The sequence below is a fragment of the Poecilia mexicana genome, unplaced genomic scaffold, assembly GCF_051168715.1.
Source record: "Poecilia mexicana isolate PSO_F unplaced genomic scaffold, ASM5116871v1 scaffold_1, whole genome shotgun sequence".
Classification (NCBI taxonomy): Eukaryota; Metazoa; Chordata; class Actinopteri; order Cyprinodontiformes; family Poeciliidae; genus Poecilia; species Poecilia mexicana.
In genome coordinates this window covers 17,250,634-17,268,786 of record NW_028263370.1, presented here as the reverse complement: position 1 = coordinate 17,268,786, position 18,153 = coordinate 17,250,634, and the positions used below count along the sequence as shown (strand labels likewise).

The following is an 18,153-nucleotide window of genomic DNA, read 5'->3' as shown; positions in this document are numbered from 1 at the left end:
GCAGTTGTTTTGTGTTTCCTTCACTGAAATGAAGGAAGCAGAAAAAGTTTTAGCATGCTGATGCATTTATGTCAGCTCTGTGAAAGTAATGTGTGTAAAAAAGCTATAAATAAATAAATAAAACATTAAAGTATGAAACAGGAGAGAAAAAAAACAAGTCTCAAAATAAAACAGTTTTATTTTAAATGAGCTCCATAATTTTAAGTTACAAAAAATCTACAAAAAAAAAACCCCAAGTCACCATACTATACTATAATATACACCAGATTCACATAATTTTAAAGGTTATATTGAAAAGTGCTATAACAGTATACATATAAAAAATACTACAAAGAAAAATACAGCACTTTATTACCTTGAAAATTCTCGAATTATCATGTTTTATTTAGAGAAAATGAGTGAAAAGGTAAATATATAAATTTTGAATTGACATGTTAGGCAGTAAAAAGCACTATCTGGTAACAATTAAACCTTATATTTAACATACTTATGAGGTAAAAGTTATTAAGCAAGCTAATGTACTCATATTTCTAGACTGTATTAAAAAAAGTCTCATTCAATCATAGTAAAACTTTAACCTGACTATTAGGGAACTTTTACCAAAAGTTTAAACTATTTTGTAAATTGTTTTGAAGTAAACATTTTAACAAACTGGGTTACAGTAATGGTCACATCTGTTTAAATGAGTCGGTTTATGTTCATAAAGTAACTGTGTGGAACCAGCTGGGTGCTTGTTCATCTCCAAGCTGAGAAGCTGCAATAAACCAGATGCAGCTTCAAGGTTTCCACACAGAAACTGTAAACTGGCGGCCTCCATCATCCAGCAATAAATGTTCCATCATGTTCAGCAATAAAAAGTCAGTTCTGTCCTTTCACTTCTCGTGAGGTTGCGTCAGGAGTTTAGAAAGATTTCCATCGAATAGCCGACAGTATCGTGTGGACGAAGTAGAGCAGAGTTGTCACATACGAGAAAACCTGAAAAGAAGAAAAATAGTTCAGACAGATCAGATTTAGTATCATCTGTAGTAAAAATATCATTGTGATGTTGTTTTTGTAGATGCTAAGCTAATTACATTGTTTCAAACAACATAAACATTCATGTAGGTGGATTGATAAAGCGTAAATCTTTTTAGCTTGTTAGTTTCCTTCAAATGGACGGATTTATTTACTTTCCACCAAGATCACTGTTGTTTATCTACAACATGTAGAGAAACTGTTTCCAATAACAACTTAGCAGAACTTCAAAAGATCCACGCTAATCCTTTAAGCTAATGTTTATCTAGTAGATTACTGCTTCTGTGTCATCATCCTAATGCTGAAAGTTTTTAAAATATAAACATCTTAGAAATGTTTATATTTTTAAAATTTAATTATTAAAAATATATTTCACATTTTAAATTAAAATATTTAAATATTTTTCACAAATTTTCATTTTAAACAAAATGTCATTTCTAGAAAATTAAAAAATAATTTCAGTTTTTTTTAAAAAATCTAAATTTTTAATTTCTAGAAAATTAAAAATAAATTTTTTAAATTGTACGTTTTCTGACATGAATTGCGCACTTCATTTAGCTAGCTTGTTAGCTAGCTAACAATGAAGCTAACCAACAAATGAAAACATTTTTAAAATATTTTCTTTTTTTAGAAAATTAAAATTTTTCATTTTTAGAAAATTAAAAATAAATTTTTTAAATTGTACGTTTTCTGCCATGAATTGCGCACTTCATTTAGCTAGCTTGTTAGCTAGCTAACAACATGAACACATGAAATAAAAGGTGAACAAGCAGGCTATGCTCCAGAACAAGTTTTTTGTATAGCAGATTTTCTTTGGTCAACATTCATTCATTTTCCAAGTTAAGTTTTCCAGAAATAGTTTAATTTCGCTTGATGCACCACAATGTCCTCCATAAATACAGGGTACTTACAACCGCAGAGATATCCAGCTTGTAGTCTTTAGTGAAGGGATTGGATTTGAAGTCCATGGTCACTTTAGCCAGAGCAACTGAGGCGCTGAGGTAGAAGACGACTGCAATGAGGTGATAGATACAGTCCTGATGGAGGAAGATGGAAGAGAAGAGCACAGAATGAGAGAAATGCTTGTTATAGAAAATCAAATAAACATAAAATATGATTATATGTTTACATTTGAGAAAGTTCATAATAAAAGAATTGAGTTTATTTTTTTGTTCCAAGAATCCAGATCAGCAGTTTTTAACATCTCAGACCAGCAACAGCAACACCAAGTTCAGAGTTAGCCATAAATCCTCTTATATCATCAATCTGAGGCTTTGTTTGATCTTCAGCAAGTCTGGACTTGGAGAGAAGTTTGATGTCACACCCGATTTAACACGTTCCAGTTCACATGGTCTGAAAAGTCAGGATTTCAACATGGCAACGCCCAAGTAGACACTGTTCATCATCATATCGTCATAGATTACTACTGTTGATGCGAGAAGCGGCCATGTTGAAACACAAAGTCGGAGTGAATATCCGACTTCCCACTGAGAAAATCCAGTAGATTTTTACAACTGGGAAGTTTCCGAGTTCACACTGAACGCACCATAGATGCCTAAATGAACTGCTGCTGAGCCATCAGGTGATTTATTGTTTGTTTTAACAAACAGTTGAACGGGTGTGCAGCATAAAGTGGCCGTTAAGTGAATGTCCTGGATTTAGATGCTGCAAAAACACAAAATCTCACCAAGTATTTTTATCTGGGTTCTGCTGTAAATCTAGTAGAAATAAGACAAAACTAATTTATGAGTAACTTTTCAGCAAGATATATGAGCTTGTTGTAAGGAAACAATTCTTAAATACTGATGAAAACGTTGGCAGATTATTTTTCTTATAACAAGACATTTATCTTCAGTTAAAAGTGAAATAATCTACTATTTTTTCATCTATATTAAAAAACTATTGGCTTAAAACAAGCTGATGTAGCTTGCTGAAGTTACTTGTTTAGTTTTATTTAGAGCATACTGAGGTATTTTTACTAAAATCTAGACACAAAACACTTGATAAGATTTTGTGTTTTTATGTTGAATGCAACATAAATTTTTTTAAGCTAAAGTTTTCTTTAAATTTAAACAGATGTTGGAATACTTTTATAAAATAAAACTGTTTTTAGTGTAATTTAGTACTATAAAAATCTCCAAAATATCTAGCAGCTTTTGCTGATGACTTCTCAAAAAGTAAGCATTATATTTGTACAGGTCACTGAAACAAGAGTTGTTGTTTTTTCTGCCAGTGATAACTTACTGCAGCTGCCCAGCCACTGGAGTTGCCGTGGGAACCGTAGGCGAACACCACCAACCAGATGAAGGTCATGACGAAGCAGAAGACTGAGACAAACATGACCCAGCCCTGAGGGTTGTGCGGTACCACGTACGTGCACGCCACCAGGATCCACACCAGGCCTCCGAAGATCTGCAGGCACACCGGAGAGACGTCAGACAACAATAAACACAACACTGAACGCAACACTGAACACAACACTGAACGCTGGACACAATACTGAACGCAACACTGAACGCAACACTGAACGCAACACTGAACTCAACACTGAACACTGAACGCAACACTGAACACAACGCTGAACTCAACACTGAACACAACACTGAACGCAACACTGAACACAACACTGAACGCTGGACACAATACTGAACGCAACACTGAACGCAACACTGAACGCAACACTGAACTCAACACTGAACTCAACACTGAACACTGAACACTGAACGCAACACTGAACACAACACTGAACGCTGGACACAATACTGAACGCAACACTGAACGCAACACTGAACGCAACACTGAACTCAACACTGAACACTGAACGCAACACTGAACACAACGCTGAACTCAACACTGAACACTGAACGCAACACTGAACACTGAACGCAACACTGAACGCTGAACACAACACTGAACGCTGAACACAACACTGAACGCAACACTGAACTCAACACTGAACTCAACACTGAACACTGAACGCAACACTGAACGCTGAACACAACACTGAACGCAACACTGAACTCAACACTGAACTCAACACTGAACACTGAACGCAACACTGAACACAACACTGAACTCAACACTGAACACTGAACGCAACACTGAACACTGAACGCAACACTGAACACTGAACGCAACACTGAACGCTGAACACAACACTGAACGCAACACTGAACACAACACTGAATGCACTGAACACAACACTGAACACAACACTGAATACAACACTGAACGCACTGAACACAACACTGAATACAACACTGAATACAACACTGAACTCAACACTGAACTCAACACTGAACTCACTGAACACAACACTGAATACAACAATAAACACAACACTGAACACAACGCTGAACGCTGAACGCAACACTGAACACAACACTGAACACAACACTGAACGCACTGAACACAACACTGAATACAACAATAAACACAACACTGAACACAACGCTGAACGCACTGAACACAACACTGAATACAACAATAAACACAACACTGAACACAACGCTGCTTCATTTCCTAATTCCTGGGTTGTTGTTGTAAAAGATGGAATGTTGTCTGACTAATGGACGCAAACCGCAGAGGGCCAGAATAATTCACCTTTAACAGGGAAAACATTGTTAGAAACCTTATCTTGTTCTCAAAGGTATTTACCCACTCAGTTGGTGGTGATTACAATGCAAAACAGAAAACCTCACCTAGTATTTTTGTCTAGTTTCTGTCGCAAACATCGTAGTACACTCGAAACAAGATGTACAGGCTTATTTTGAGTGAATAATTCCTTAGTATTGATGAAAAAGTTCTAGATCCACACACTGATTTCTTCTCTTATAACATGGGAAAAATGTCTTGTTATAAGAAAAATAATCTGCCAATGGAACAAGAACTTTTTCATCAATATTAAGAAATTATTGACATAAAACAACCTCCAATTTCTTGCTGAAAAATTACTTGTAAGTTAATTTTTTTTCTTATTGCAAGTGATCTAAGATATTTGAGACAGAAACTAGACAAACATTCTTGGTATGATTTTGTGCTTTTGCAGTGTACTCAGTGAACTTTGACAAAAGTTTAAAGCATGCACTGCAAAAACACAAAATCATACCAAGAATTTTTGGTTTAGTTTCTAGTTCACTTGAAATAAGGCAAAACTAATTTATAAATAACTTTTCACAAGATATATCTGCTTGTTTAAAGTAAATAATTCCTTAATATTGACAACAAATATTTTAGTTTCATTGGCAGATTATTTCACTTATTTTTCCCATGTTTTTAGTGAAATAATCTGTCAGTGGAACAAGAACTTTTTCATCAACATTAAGGAATTAGTGACTTAAAATAAGCAGATATATCTTGTGAAAAGTTACTTGTTAGTTTTGTCTTATTTCAAGCGTAGTGAGATATTTGTACTACAGAAACTAAACCAAAAATACTTGGTAATATTTTGTGTTTTTGCAGTGTGGTGCTTTTTTTTATATATATTTTCCGCTCATATTGTGAAGATAATCCATATGTGATTCTTTTGGGCCTGCAGGGAGGAGAATGACTGTCTTTCTCTGAAAACGATGAACATAAACGACGGCGCTCAGCTACGTTCAGCCTCTGTTTAAGGATGCACAGCTTGAGTTTCCTTCATTTTGTCCATCCTGCATGTCCAGTTCGCTCCACAGCAGGGAGCCGGGTGCCTCTGCCTTCGTTTATTCAACACCACTAATGATTGACGGGCTGCATTATTCATGGCGCCGACCCTCCTAACCTGCTGCCTTTACAGTCCAATTCCACCTGCATGTTTGCTCTTTTTCTCTGTGGGTCATTTTGAGTTCAGACTCCAGTTAAACATAAAGGCGTCAGCAGCATTCCACAAACTTACTTCCTTCTTACTAAAGTTAGAAGAGCTGGGTGGAAACTTTTGTGGATTTTTGACGTCTCTCTTCCGTCTAACAGGGTTAATTGAGGAATTAAATCTCCTGTAACTGTCAGGACAAACCTTCTTACATTTACGTTTACCTTCACTGTAAAACATTTGAGCTGCATTTATTTGTGTCTACGATCTTCTACTCTTTAAGTCAAATACATTTAAAGTTTTAGATTTTGAACCTAAATGTGAGTTTGTGAAACATAAACTTACAGCAGTAAGTTGTGTCAACTTTTTACTAATTTTGTCAAACATCCAGGAGTTGAATAAACTGAGTTTTCAGGTTAGCACTTAAAAAACTGAAAGGAGAAAAAGGCAGGAGTGGGAACTATTTCCCAGAATGCTTAGCGGCATGTTTCTGTCTCCTGAGATGGAAGTGCGTCACATTGATCCGACTCTGGTGTTTTATTAAGGAAAATGTTTATTTTAAAGCTTGAGTATAATGTTCTGTTCACACTAAATGTTTCTGAGCTGAATTCATTGTGAAGTTTAATAAAATTCATCATCAGATCAGAAATTTTGTTCATGCAACTTGGAACAAGAATTTAAATGATTCTAAAGTTAAAAAGAAAAGTCGTTATTTTGAGTAAAATAATAGAGAAATGTGGCTTTTAATTTTTTTTCCTTGAATATTGTGAAATAATGATTTGGTTTAAATTACAGCATTAAGTTAAAACTCACAATTCAAGATTAATGAACTTAAAAAACAAAGTTTAGACAACTTGTCTGTTGTTGTTAAATCAACTTCATGAACTTTAATTTCTGAGTTAAAACCAGTAATTTATTTTTTTTTTGTGACTTAAATTACATTATCCAGGCAGCAGGTGGACTTTCATTTCCAAGTTAAACCACCTTTAGACAAACTGAAAGGTTTGCAGGACAATCACAAGCAGAGATGGGCTACATTTAAAACGTTTACGCTGTTCAAACTGATAAAATATTTTAACGAGGAGTCAGAACAGTGACTTCATAGAGCTCCCTCTCCTCCAGATGTCACTGTTGATCAGGTGGACAAACGTCTCTCAAAGTGTTCCTCCGTCGCTCCCCAAACACACAGTTACATTATATTAATCGACTTGGCTTTAAGTTTGTTACCTGTGACAAAATGGAGAGGAAAGCTGGATCCAAACACACAACTTTCCAACTGCAAATCAGCTTCCTGTTCAGAGTGTAACTGACTCAACTTGTGGCCTTCGTCAGCATCATTCGAAGGATGAAGGCCACAAACCGAAATGTTGGTCTGCATATAGAGTTGTTTCCTCGTGCTTCAAGTGTTGTTAATGTCTTTTGGGAATCAGCAAAGTTGTTCCAGAAACTTTTTTGGACTTTAATTGAGCCGCAGAAGGCTGTTATGCATTCCCTCTCACTAACAAAACGAGAGAATTATGTTTGTCTGGAGAATCTTTCTGTTTTCTGTTTGTTTTTTTATTGTGTCCTGTCTGGCAGTGCTGTTATCTTAGTAAAGCTTATTTCTAATAAGCTTTATTAGAAATTATTTAACATTTAATGGACACAGACAGAAAAGAAAGGGAGAAAGTTTGCTGCTTCCTACTTCACAAAAACAAATGTATCTCTTTACTGTCCCGTCCCATATAACCTACATCAACCATCAATTTTTCTACCTTCACAAAGGATTTTTACTTATAATTTTAGGTTTGTACAGCTTGGAAACAACGGTTTAGAATGAAGTAAAAATAGCCACTAAAAAAACTGACCGGACTTGTTTAGAGGAATGACGTGAAACGTGATTTTATTTTTAAACCTAAGAATGACAAAACTAACAAAAGGAGAGTTCAGCTTAGTTTGTTCTGCAGCTTTCTGAAATTTTCCATGAAGTTTTGTAGAGCACAGGAGGCAGTTTGATCCGTGCGTAAAAGTTAATTTTGCGCACATGGAGGCGCCAAATTCCTCTTTATGGGGGAAAAATGAAATAAAATAATAAAAATAAACTCTTGCTCTGTTGTAAGTTGCTGTTAAAATCCCCGCAGACGCCATTTCTTACCAGTTCAGGCACGTATAGGATGTCCGGAATGGTGGTGCAAACCCCCACGCCGCTGGGCAGGTGGCCCATCGTTACAGTGTTGGAAGCCATTTCCGCGGATCTGCTGCTGCTGCTGCTGAAGCTGAAGAGAGAGTGAGGAGGATTCAGATCTGCCGGGCTTTAAACCAGAAGGAGCCGACTGGAAAAACCGGAATCCCCATCAGCCGAGCGCAGACACGCCCGGCGGCCCGCACGGCGCAGGATGGATCTGAGGTCCTGATACAGACGGACGGGGAGAGACGCGCTAATTAATCTTTGACCAGAGTCTACTTTATCACCATGGCAACCTGAGGCAGAGCTGCTGCCGACAACAAAACAACAACAACAACAACAACAACAACAACAACAACAACAACAACAACAACAACACAAGAGGAACAACAAAAAAACTGTTCCTCTAATTTCTACCACAAATAAGTTTATCTAAAAATTGGCGCAAAATTAGGAACATTTGTAAACTTGATTGTCTTAACAAGTTATGGGTGGATTTCTGTTCACATCCAGCGAGTGAACATTTTGTGAAACCTTTTTGGTAAAATTATCTAAAAGTCTTACTAGGTTTGTAAAGAAATTGACACTTTGTTAGGGACATGTGTCAAACTCAAGGCCCGTGGGCTAAATCTGGCCCGCCACAGCTTTTTATGTGGTCCTCTTCTAGACTAAACACCAAATGTGCTTAAATATTATGTCATCAATCAAATCAATGCAGGTTTTATCTGTTTACTGTCAAATTATATCCATCAGTCCCTCCAGTTTCTTGAGGATTAATTTATCATGGAAATTCACACAAAATCTCTGCACTTTTTTGCATCACACATAGTTGGGAGTTTACAGCAGATTTTTCTCAAAAATTATCAAAAAACATTCTTACTTGTACTGAACAGCTGCCTCAGCTTTAATTGAACTGAGATTATGGTCCATGATCTACACTGTGAGTAATAAAATTTGCATTTAACATCACAAGTAAGCATAAATATTTCCAAATTAGCACCACAAGCACAAAATCCTGGAGTGACTGAAAAGATGTTCAATAATATTATTTCATTTTAAGAATTCGTTGATATTTTTAACATTCTGTGAACAGGTTTTATCAATAGATTCTGGCACAACCGGCCCTTTAAGAGCTTTCATAATCTTGATTTGGCCCAAAATGAAAATGAGTTTCACACCCCTGTTTTAAAGATTATCAAAACTCAATCAATCAGGTGGAGAGTGTCTAAATTTAACATTTCTGTTCTCAAATTACACAAACAGCAGGTTATTAAAAAGTAAAGTCACTACAGAATCCATTTGAAAAAGTGTTGTTAAGTGTATTCATTGACTCAAAACCTGATGTTGATGACTTTGGTAAACATCTGATCAGTGAGGATTTGTGTAAAGTGGCTTACATTGACCCTCCTTTTCTCATTTCTTTTATAGCAGATCCACAAGTCAGAGAAAAATGTCAAACTGCTGATTAGGTATTTACTTTATTTACAACAGAAATAGATACATTGTAGTTGACATGCTGCAGACTTTTACACCTCAGTCTGTAAACGACAGAGCCATGGAGATGTCGAGCATCTTATTTGGCAGGACCGGGCTGCCAGGCAGCTGAGCTGTCCAACAAACACCTCGGATAATCGACTTGCTGGATCCGGTTTCCTGCCGCTGTCATCCTATCCTACAGCTTGGGAAACCTACTCCTGACGAGGAAAACACTCCATCCCAAAACAAAAACAACACCACACACCTCACCTACATGGCGGCAAAACTCTGTTCCTCCATCTGTGATGAGATGTTAAGCTGAACATTACACTGTAAAACATCTGGAGGTGGTTTAACTTGAAAATGAAAGTCCACCTGCTGCCTTGAAAATGCAATTTAAGTCGACAAGAAAATAGTTTTGGTTTTAACTCAGAAATTATAGTTCATGAAGTTGATTTAACAACAAGAGACAAGTTGTCTAAACATTGTTTTTTAAGTTCATTAATCTTAAATTGTGAGTTTTAACTCAATGCTGCAATTTAAACCAAATAATTAGGTGCCCTCACCTAGTTAAAGAGCCACATTTCTCTATTATTTCCACTCAATGTCAAGTTAAAATAACTGCTTATTTTACTTTAGAATAATTTAAATTTCTAATCTGACAATGAATATTATTAAACATTCATTCATTACATTACATACATTCTTATTTCATGTACACTAAGATTGGTAGGATTTTGTGTTTTTACAGTGTATCTGATCCACCTGGCTGTTACGTTGGGTGAGTTGGGAGTTGAAACAAAGCCGTTCCTGTGCATGAATTACTCACTGGGTGACAAACGGTGCACACCCAGTGAAAGAAACTACTGGATGAAAACTGTTGGACAAAACAAATAAAAGGGAGTCATAGTAAAGCAATAACAAAAGGAGTAAATAATCCCAAAAAAGAAAAAAAAAAAACTACACCCAGGTGCAGCAGATCATGACAACACGCAGAAAACGGTTATGATAGTCAGTTTTCCCAGAAGTGTATATCCCAGAAAAATCAACAGTAATGTCAAGTTAAAACAGCAAGTGGTGTATTGGTGTGAGTGCAATACCATCTCCACCCAGCTGGCACGTGCCTCACAGAAAATCAAGCACACCCGTCTCACTCACTCAGGCCTTCAGGAGCCTATAAGACAACTCAACACACCTGTGTTTGGAATAATCTCTACAAACAAAGACCTCATCTTCAAGCTCCTGCAGAAACACCACTGGTAGGAACTGTACTTTAAACCTGCATTCGGAGGACTTAGCTGGCTTTACAAAAATGGACTTAAAAGTAATTTGTAATTTGTTTGTTTGTAGGTTTTCAACCTGCTTGGGTGTCATGTATTGAAAAGTACAGTGATTCAAAGAAAAAAAAAGAGAAAAGATGACACTGATGACACTTAAAATAAAAAGATGACACTGAGAAGAGTTGGTCCTGGATTTCTTGATGGGAGCAAGCCCTTTTCAAGTTTGGGCAGAAGCTAAGGTGATTTGTAGAGGTCAAAAAACTTGACAGTTGAAAACCAATGGAAACCAGCTGGAAACCCGTTTGAACTAATTGGGAACCAGATGGAAACCAACTGAAGATCAGATGACAGTGAAGTCCTGAGAAAAGAGCTTTGACGAATCAACTCAAGGAGGAACATCAGGTCATCTCATCTATACAATCCACAATGGCTGAAGAAATGTTTGGAAAGTCAGTGAAACAATTGAAGCTGGATTGCACCATGGCAAAGTCTTCCTTCACCAAGCAAGCAAACTTCCTGAGCAGAAAAGCTTCCAACATGACAGAGATGGAACTGCGAGAGGAGTTTAAAAAGCTAACTTCTGATGCCAGACATGTAAGTGATTCAAATGATGATTACGAAGCTGGACTACTGGCAGAGGTGGAAGATGAAGCTGATGAACTTGATAAACAGCAAAAAGCTGATTTGGAAAAGACTATTAATGACTGTGAATCAAAATTAGAAGAAGTCAAACAAATAGTTCAGTCTAGTTTGTGGAAAAGATATGGTCAAGATGAACTCTATACTGCAATCCAAGAGGCAGAAAAGGCATGTAATGATGCTTCTGACATAAAAGTTTTAACTGTGAACAAAAGCGCATATGAAGTGCAGCTGTCCTTCGTGGAGAATGTGATCCAGGAATCTATTAAAAGTTTTGTGACCTGGGAAATGTGGATTCCAGTAGAAGAAAGGGACAATATAGAAGACAGAGTAAAACAAATGAAATTGATGAAAAATAAACTTCAAACAAGAAAATCGCAGTTTGCCATAGCACAAACGATTGCAGAGAAGAGGAAATCAGATGCTGCTCAATTAGACCTTACATCTTTACCTATACTAGCTCAACCTGCACCCAGTGTAAAAATCAGACCCATTTGTCTACCAAAATTTCATGGCTGTAAAAGAAACTTTCACAGATGGAGAAAAGACTGGGAAAGTCTGCAGAAGCAGGGAGAACCAAGTGGCTCAGTGGAAGTGAAAAAGTTTCAGTTGTTGGATAGTGTAGATGAAAGGATCTGTAATGAATTACACCTGCCTGCTTATGATACTGCTGCAGATATGTTCCGAGTGATGGCAAATAGGTATGGCGACAAGTCAAGCATTGCTTTGGAAATTATTGAAGAGCTTGAAAAGACTCCACCCCTGAAAGCAAATCAGCCAAGGAAAGTGATAGATCTTATTCAAGCAATTGAAAAGGCTCTAGCTGACTTAACAGAGTTAGGTAACATTGGAGCAATTAAAAATCCTCTGGTTATTAAATCTCTAGAGAGTAAACTACCTGATGTTATAAAGAGAGACTGGCTAGTTTTTATGGTTAATCCTGCCAATGCAGTTACACCAGATAACCATTTTGATAGTCTTCTCAAATTTTTAAAAACACAGGAAGAAGTTCTAGAGAAATTAGAGCAACTTGGAGTGAGTGAAAAGGCTGAGAAGAAGTTTGAGAAACGACATGCTTTTACTCGATCCACAAGAAAGAATCATGCCTGTATTGTGTGTGGAGACGCAAGACATGGAGATAAAATATTCTTCTGCAAGCAGTTCAAAGCAATGAATGTACCTGAAAAGCTCAACATTGTAAAGACGTTGGACATATGCAAAAGGTGTTTGAGAAAGCATGGAGATGCTGATTGCATCAACACTTACCTTTGTAGAAATAAAGATTGTAAGAAAATAAGCTTTTCAGATCACCATTTCCTCCTTTGCCCAAAGGGTGAGCTTACAAAGGTTGAGACTGATAAACCAAGAAGGGAAAATAGACTGACAGAAGAGCAGGAAAAATTCATAGCTGGACTTTCGCTAGAACTAGCAGGAGAATGCAGAAAAGCCTTTTCAAATGTGACTGCTTCAACAAAGAACACAAAGTGTGAAGCCCCTGGGCTTATGGAGTCATATGGACTGAAAGAGCAACCTATCATTCTGATGCTATTGGAAGTCACTGCAAACGCAGGCCAGAAAATTGGCACTTTGATTGACTTGGCTTCTGATACTAATTACATTACTCATCAAGCAGCTAAAAAGTTGAGCCTAGAAGGTGAAAACATAACATTAGTTGTTCATGGTGTTGGGGGAATGTCAGTCAAAGTTAGAACAAAGAGATACCTGTTAAAAGTGAGAGTTAAAACCCCCAAAGGCACAGTGAAAGCTCACCAACTCATTTGTTATGGACTTAGTGAAATTGCTAAAGTGCATAAAGTCATTCAACCACTGCAGCTGCAAAAGTTTTTCCCAGATGTTGGCCTGGAAGACCTTAAAAGACCAGATACCATTGAGCTGCTAATAAGCCACAGAGAAGGCAGACTGGCCCCTCAAAGAGTCAAGGTTGTTGGAGACCTGGTCCTGTGGAACAGTCCACTCGGCATGACCGTGGGAGGAGCTCATCCGGATCTTTGTGAAGACGTCGACGTGGCAGCACACAGGTCAGAAACGCACTTTGCTCGTTCTATGCGCATTGCTGCTGTAAAGTATAAAGAAGTCTGCAGTTTCGAAGAAGTTAAAGCAGAAAGCAAAAACACAACTACCAATAAAGAGTTCATTGATTGGTGGAGGTGGGAGAGCATAGGAGCAGCTTGTGAACCAAAGTGTGGTGGATGTTGCTGTGGGACATGTCAACCAGGTGGGAAAGATATGACATTAATGGAGGAGAAAGAACTTGAAATAATTAAACAAGGTCTTACCTATGTGCAGGCAGATAACCACAGTGATGCTCCCCACTGGGATGCAAAGTATCCTTGGATTGTAGAACCTGTTTGTCTTCCCAATAACAGGAAAAGTGTTGAATCAACTTTCTTAAGAACAGAAAGACGATTAAATAAAGAGCCTGAATGGAAAACTGTCTATGCAAACCAGGTGCATGAAATGGTGGAGAGAAAAGCAGCAATAAAATTAACAGAAGACACTCTAAACAACTGGAAAGGACCAGTATGGTATGTAAACCATCAGGTGGCGCCAAATCCTCATTCTGTGACCACTCCTGTGCATTTAGTATGGAACAGCAGTCAAAGATTTGAAGGTCTAAGTATGAATGATATTCTGCTGAAAGGTCCTGATGTTTTAAATCCCATTCGTGCTGTTCTACTCAGGTTCAGAAGGGGACTGCATGCTGCCCTGGGAGACATTAAAAAGATGTATAACTCTGTGTGGCTAGAGGACCTGGAGAGACATCTACACAGGTTCCTCTGGAGAGACGGCTCAGAAGAGGAGATCGGTGAGTTTGCCATTACCAGAGTTAACATTGGGGATCGACCTGCTGGATGTATTGCCCAAGTAGCAATGCGAGAGACGGCAAAACTGCCCATGTTTGACAGCTGTAAAGAGGAGCGGAGGATCCTGGAAGAAGACTGTTATGTCGATGACATTTTAACATCTGACAATGACCCAGAACTTTTGCATAAACACATTAAGAAGGTGGAAGAGATCTTACAAGCTGGGGGATTCTGTTTGAAACCATGGGTCCTATCAGGTCAAAGTGGGAGGCAAAAAATGTCCTTACCTAGCAGAGACAAAATCCTTACACTCCCTAATCAGTTGAAAGAGGATGATAATAAGGCTTTGGGAGTGGGATATCTGGTGGAGGAGGATAAATTATATGTGATGACATCAATTAACTTCTCAAAAAGGAGGAAAAAAATGAAGATGGGACAAAACCTAGAAGAAGAAGTGAGAGTAAATACTCCAAATCCTCTCACTAGGAGAGAACTCCTTAGCTAAGTAGCTAGTCTTTTTGATCCCATTGGGCTAGTCACACCCACCAAACAAAAAGGAGCCATTCTAGTGAGAAAGGCTTTTCAAGAAACCAGAACTGCAGGCAAAGCAGGTGATACTTGGGATCAACCACTTTCTGATGGGCTAAGAAATGAAGCCATTGAATTGTTCCAGGAGTATGTTCGCCTGGGCCAAATTAAATTTCACAGGAGTTTAACACCAATCAGTTGGATTGGAAAGCCCATTGGAATAACTTTCTCTGATGGGAGTGACAAAAGTTATGGCGCAGTTCTATACTTTAGATGGGAGACAGAGCAAGGGATCCAAGTGAGACTTGTAGAATCCAAAGCAAAACTTACTCCACTCGACCAGAAAGGAGAACCTGTAAAAGCAGAAATTTGTGGTGCTGTGTTTGCAGCTCGTCTGAGGAAGTATGTTGAAAAGCACAGTAGGATGGAAATTGGAGGCTGGTACCATCTTCTAGACAGCCAAACTGTGCTAGGAGCCATTCAGCGTGACAGCTATGGGTACCAAACTTTCTTTGCTAACAGAATTGGTGACATACAGAAAACTGGGCCTGTCACAGATTGGTGGTGGATTCCAGGTGAGCTCAATGTTGCAGACATTACATCAAGAGGAGCATGTCCTGAGCACCTCCAAGAGGACTCACAGTGGCAAAATGGACCAAAATTTTTGTTGCAACCTATTGACCAATGGCCAAAAAGATCTGCCAAAGACATTGCTATAAGTGCAAAAGAAGGTGTTGAAAAACTCCAAAGAAAAGCTTTCTCAGCAGTAATAACTAGAGCACAGTCTAAGCAAACTAAAGAAAAATTGTGTGATGAGGAGGTGACAAAGAATGCTCCAAAAGTTACAAAGTGTAAAGAAAGGGTCAGGGAGTTCAAAGTCTCATCTCTTACATTCATTGCCAAGCAGTTAATTCAAGAGAGAAGATACAGCAGTCTTTCTAAACTAGTCAGAGTTATTGCATGGGTGAGAAGAGCTGTTGAAAACTGGAAACTCACTTTAGAAACCCACCATAGTGGCAGAAAAGTGAAAGTAAAAATTTCAACAGACATCAAACAATCAACCATCCATCCCGGGCTTAGTGTTAAAGAGTGTGAGAATGCACTGAGAGAGGTTTTTCTGGCTGCACAAGAGAATACCTCATTCCATGACACAACTTTAAACAGACTAGTTGTGTTTAAAGAACAAGATTCTGGACTTCAGGTATGTGGGGGTCGTATTCAATCCTTTAATGAAGACAGAAGAGCTGTTCCCATTTTACCATATGACTCATGGATATCCACATTGGTTGCTCTTGAAGCTCATGAAGTAAATCATGAAGACATTGCTGGAACATTACTGCAGATGAGGAAAAAAGCATGGGTGGTGAGAGGCAGAAGATTGGCTAAAACAGTTGTGGATAACTGTGTGACGTGCCGGAAAATCAGGGCAAAAAGATGTGAACAGATAATGGGTGATCTTCCACCAGAACGAACACTGCCTGCCAGACCATTTGAGTTTACTACTATTGATCTATTTGGACCTTATGAAGTGAGGGATGAGGCCCGGAAAAGAGTTAAGCTGAAAGTGTGGGGCATCATCTTCTGTTGCATGTCATCTAGAGCTATTCACACAGATCTTGTAAGCGATCAGTCAAGTGAAGGCTTTTTGTTAGCATACCAAAGATTTACAGCCTTAAGAGGACATCCAAGGAAGTTATGGTCAGATGGCGGAAAAAACTTTATTGGAGCTAAACCTGTCCTGGCTGATCTTCATCAGTTCTTGGACCAATTAAACAAAGAGCAAATTCAACATAAAGCTTTGGAACATGGAACTGAATGGAGCTGGAAAATGCACCCTGCAGACTCCCCCCATAGGAATGGGGCAGCAGAAGCAGCTGTAAAGATAGTCAAGCAAGCATTGCACAATCTAGGATCAGATGGAGTTTTCACATGGAGTGAATTTCAAACATTCCTGTATATGGCAGCTAATCTGGCTAATGAAAGACCAATAGATGCAAGAACTCAAAGTAGAGAAGATTGCATAAGCTACATCACACCAAACTCTCTGCTGCTTGGAAGAACTGATCTAAAAAGTGATAACTGTGGATTTGACTTTAAAAGTTATCCACTCAAAAGATTAAAGTTCATTCAAACAGAAGTGGACAGATTCTGGAGAAAATGGAGGCAACTAGCTGGACCAAATTTGTTTGTCAGAAGTAAATGGCATTCAAAGAAGCGAAATGTTGCTGTCGGAGACATTATTTGGCTTGCAGACCAGAATGCTTTGAGAAGTCAGTACAAACTTGGCAGAGTGATCAGTGTAAACAGTGACGAAAAGGGGACTGTAAGAGATGTACATGTACGAACTTATCCAAGTTACCCTGTACCACTTGTGAGAGCTGGAGGACAAACAAGGAGGACGAGGAAGGAACTTCAAATGAAGATACCCTCAACAATACTTCACAGAGATGTAAGGCGCATTGTTGTGTTATTGCCAATAGAAGAACAAGAAAACCCTGCTGGGACAAGATCTGGTGAAGAGAGAGAGGCGTGACCTCCTTGGGTTCAAAAAACCAGGAGCTCAAGTGGGAGGTGTCAAGTTAAAACAGCAAGTGGTGTATTGGTGTGAGTGCAATACCATCTCCACCCAGCTGGCACGTGCCTCACAGAAAATCAAGCACACCCGTCTCACTCACTCAGGCCTTCAGGAGCCTATAAGACAACTCAGCACACCTGTGTTTGGAATAATCTCTACAAAGACCTCATCTTCAAGCTCCTGCAGAAACACCACTGGTAGGAACTGTACTTTAAACCTGCATTCGGAGGACTTAGCTGGCTTTACAAAAATGGACTTAAAAGTAATTTGTAATTTGTTTGTTTGTAGGTTTTCAACCTGCTTGGGTGTCATGTATTGAAAAGTACAGTGATTCAAAGAAAAAAAAAGAGAAAAGATGACACTGATGACACTTAAAATAAAAAGATGACACTGAGAAGAGTTGGTCCTGGATTTCTTGATGGGAGCAAGCCCTTTTCAAGTTTGGGCAGAAGCTAAGGTGATTTGTAGAGGTCAAAAAACTTGACAAGTAATGAATGAAAAATGGGGGGAAAACAATTTAAATGCATTGCAATTGTCAATTATACTTCATACTTCATATGATGGTTGACCAGGTTAACTTCAGCATCAGCAAAAACATCCAGACAATGGTTCATGTTGACGCAATTCCTTTAGAAAAATGCTGAAACTTGAAATTCCTCCGTTATCTCTTTGCTCTGCAGACCTGTTATTAGATAGCAGAGTCTCCTTTAGTATAATCTTCAACTAAATCAGTAAAATGATACGATCATAAATGCAACAACTCCTAAAAGACAGGATTACGTCATTGGTCTTTATGCATGAATGGATTACATATTTATTGAAATGGATTACATAGTTGAAACTTCAGGTGAATAAAAACCTTCTAG

General features: G+C 38.2%; 2 protein-coding genes across 2 annotated transcripts; one reads left to right on the top strand and one right to left on the bottom strand.

The window, feature by feature from the left end:
• Window positions 1-160: 160 nt before the first annotated feature.
• Window positions 161-8,087, bottom strand: LOC106934023 (myelin and lymphocyte protein-like). The gene is made up of 4 exons (XM_015013661.2): window positions 7,935-8,087; window positions 3,259-3,426; window positions 1,926-2,051; window positions 161-975 (listed from the first exon to the last, which is right to left on the bottom strand). Exons 1-4 carry the CDS (start codon window positions 8,022-8,024, stop codon window positions 901-903), a joined length of 459 nt encoding a protein of 152 aa, XP_014869147.2. The 5' UTR covers window positions 8,025-8,087; the 3' UTR covers window positions 161-900.
• Window positions 8,088-10,009: 1,922 nt separating this feature from the next.
• On the top strand, window positions 10,010-17,684 carry LOC148161185 (uncharacterized). Its single transcript, XM_088005607.1, has 3 exons — window positions 10,010-10,699; window positions 10,791-17,484; window positions 17,576-17,684. The coding sequence occupies exon 2, from the start codon at window positions 11,147-11,149 to the stop codon at window positions 14,687-14,689; it is 3,543 nt and encodes a 1,180-aa protein (XP_087861733.1). The 5' UTR covers window positions 10,010-10,699; window positions 10,791-11,146; the 3' UTR covers window positions 14,690-17,484; window positions 17,576-17,684.
• Window positions 17,685-18,153: the final 469 nt, after the last annotated feature.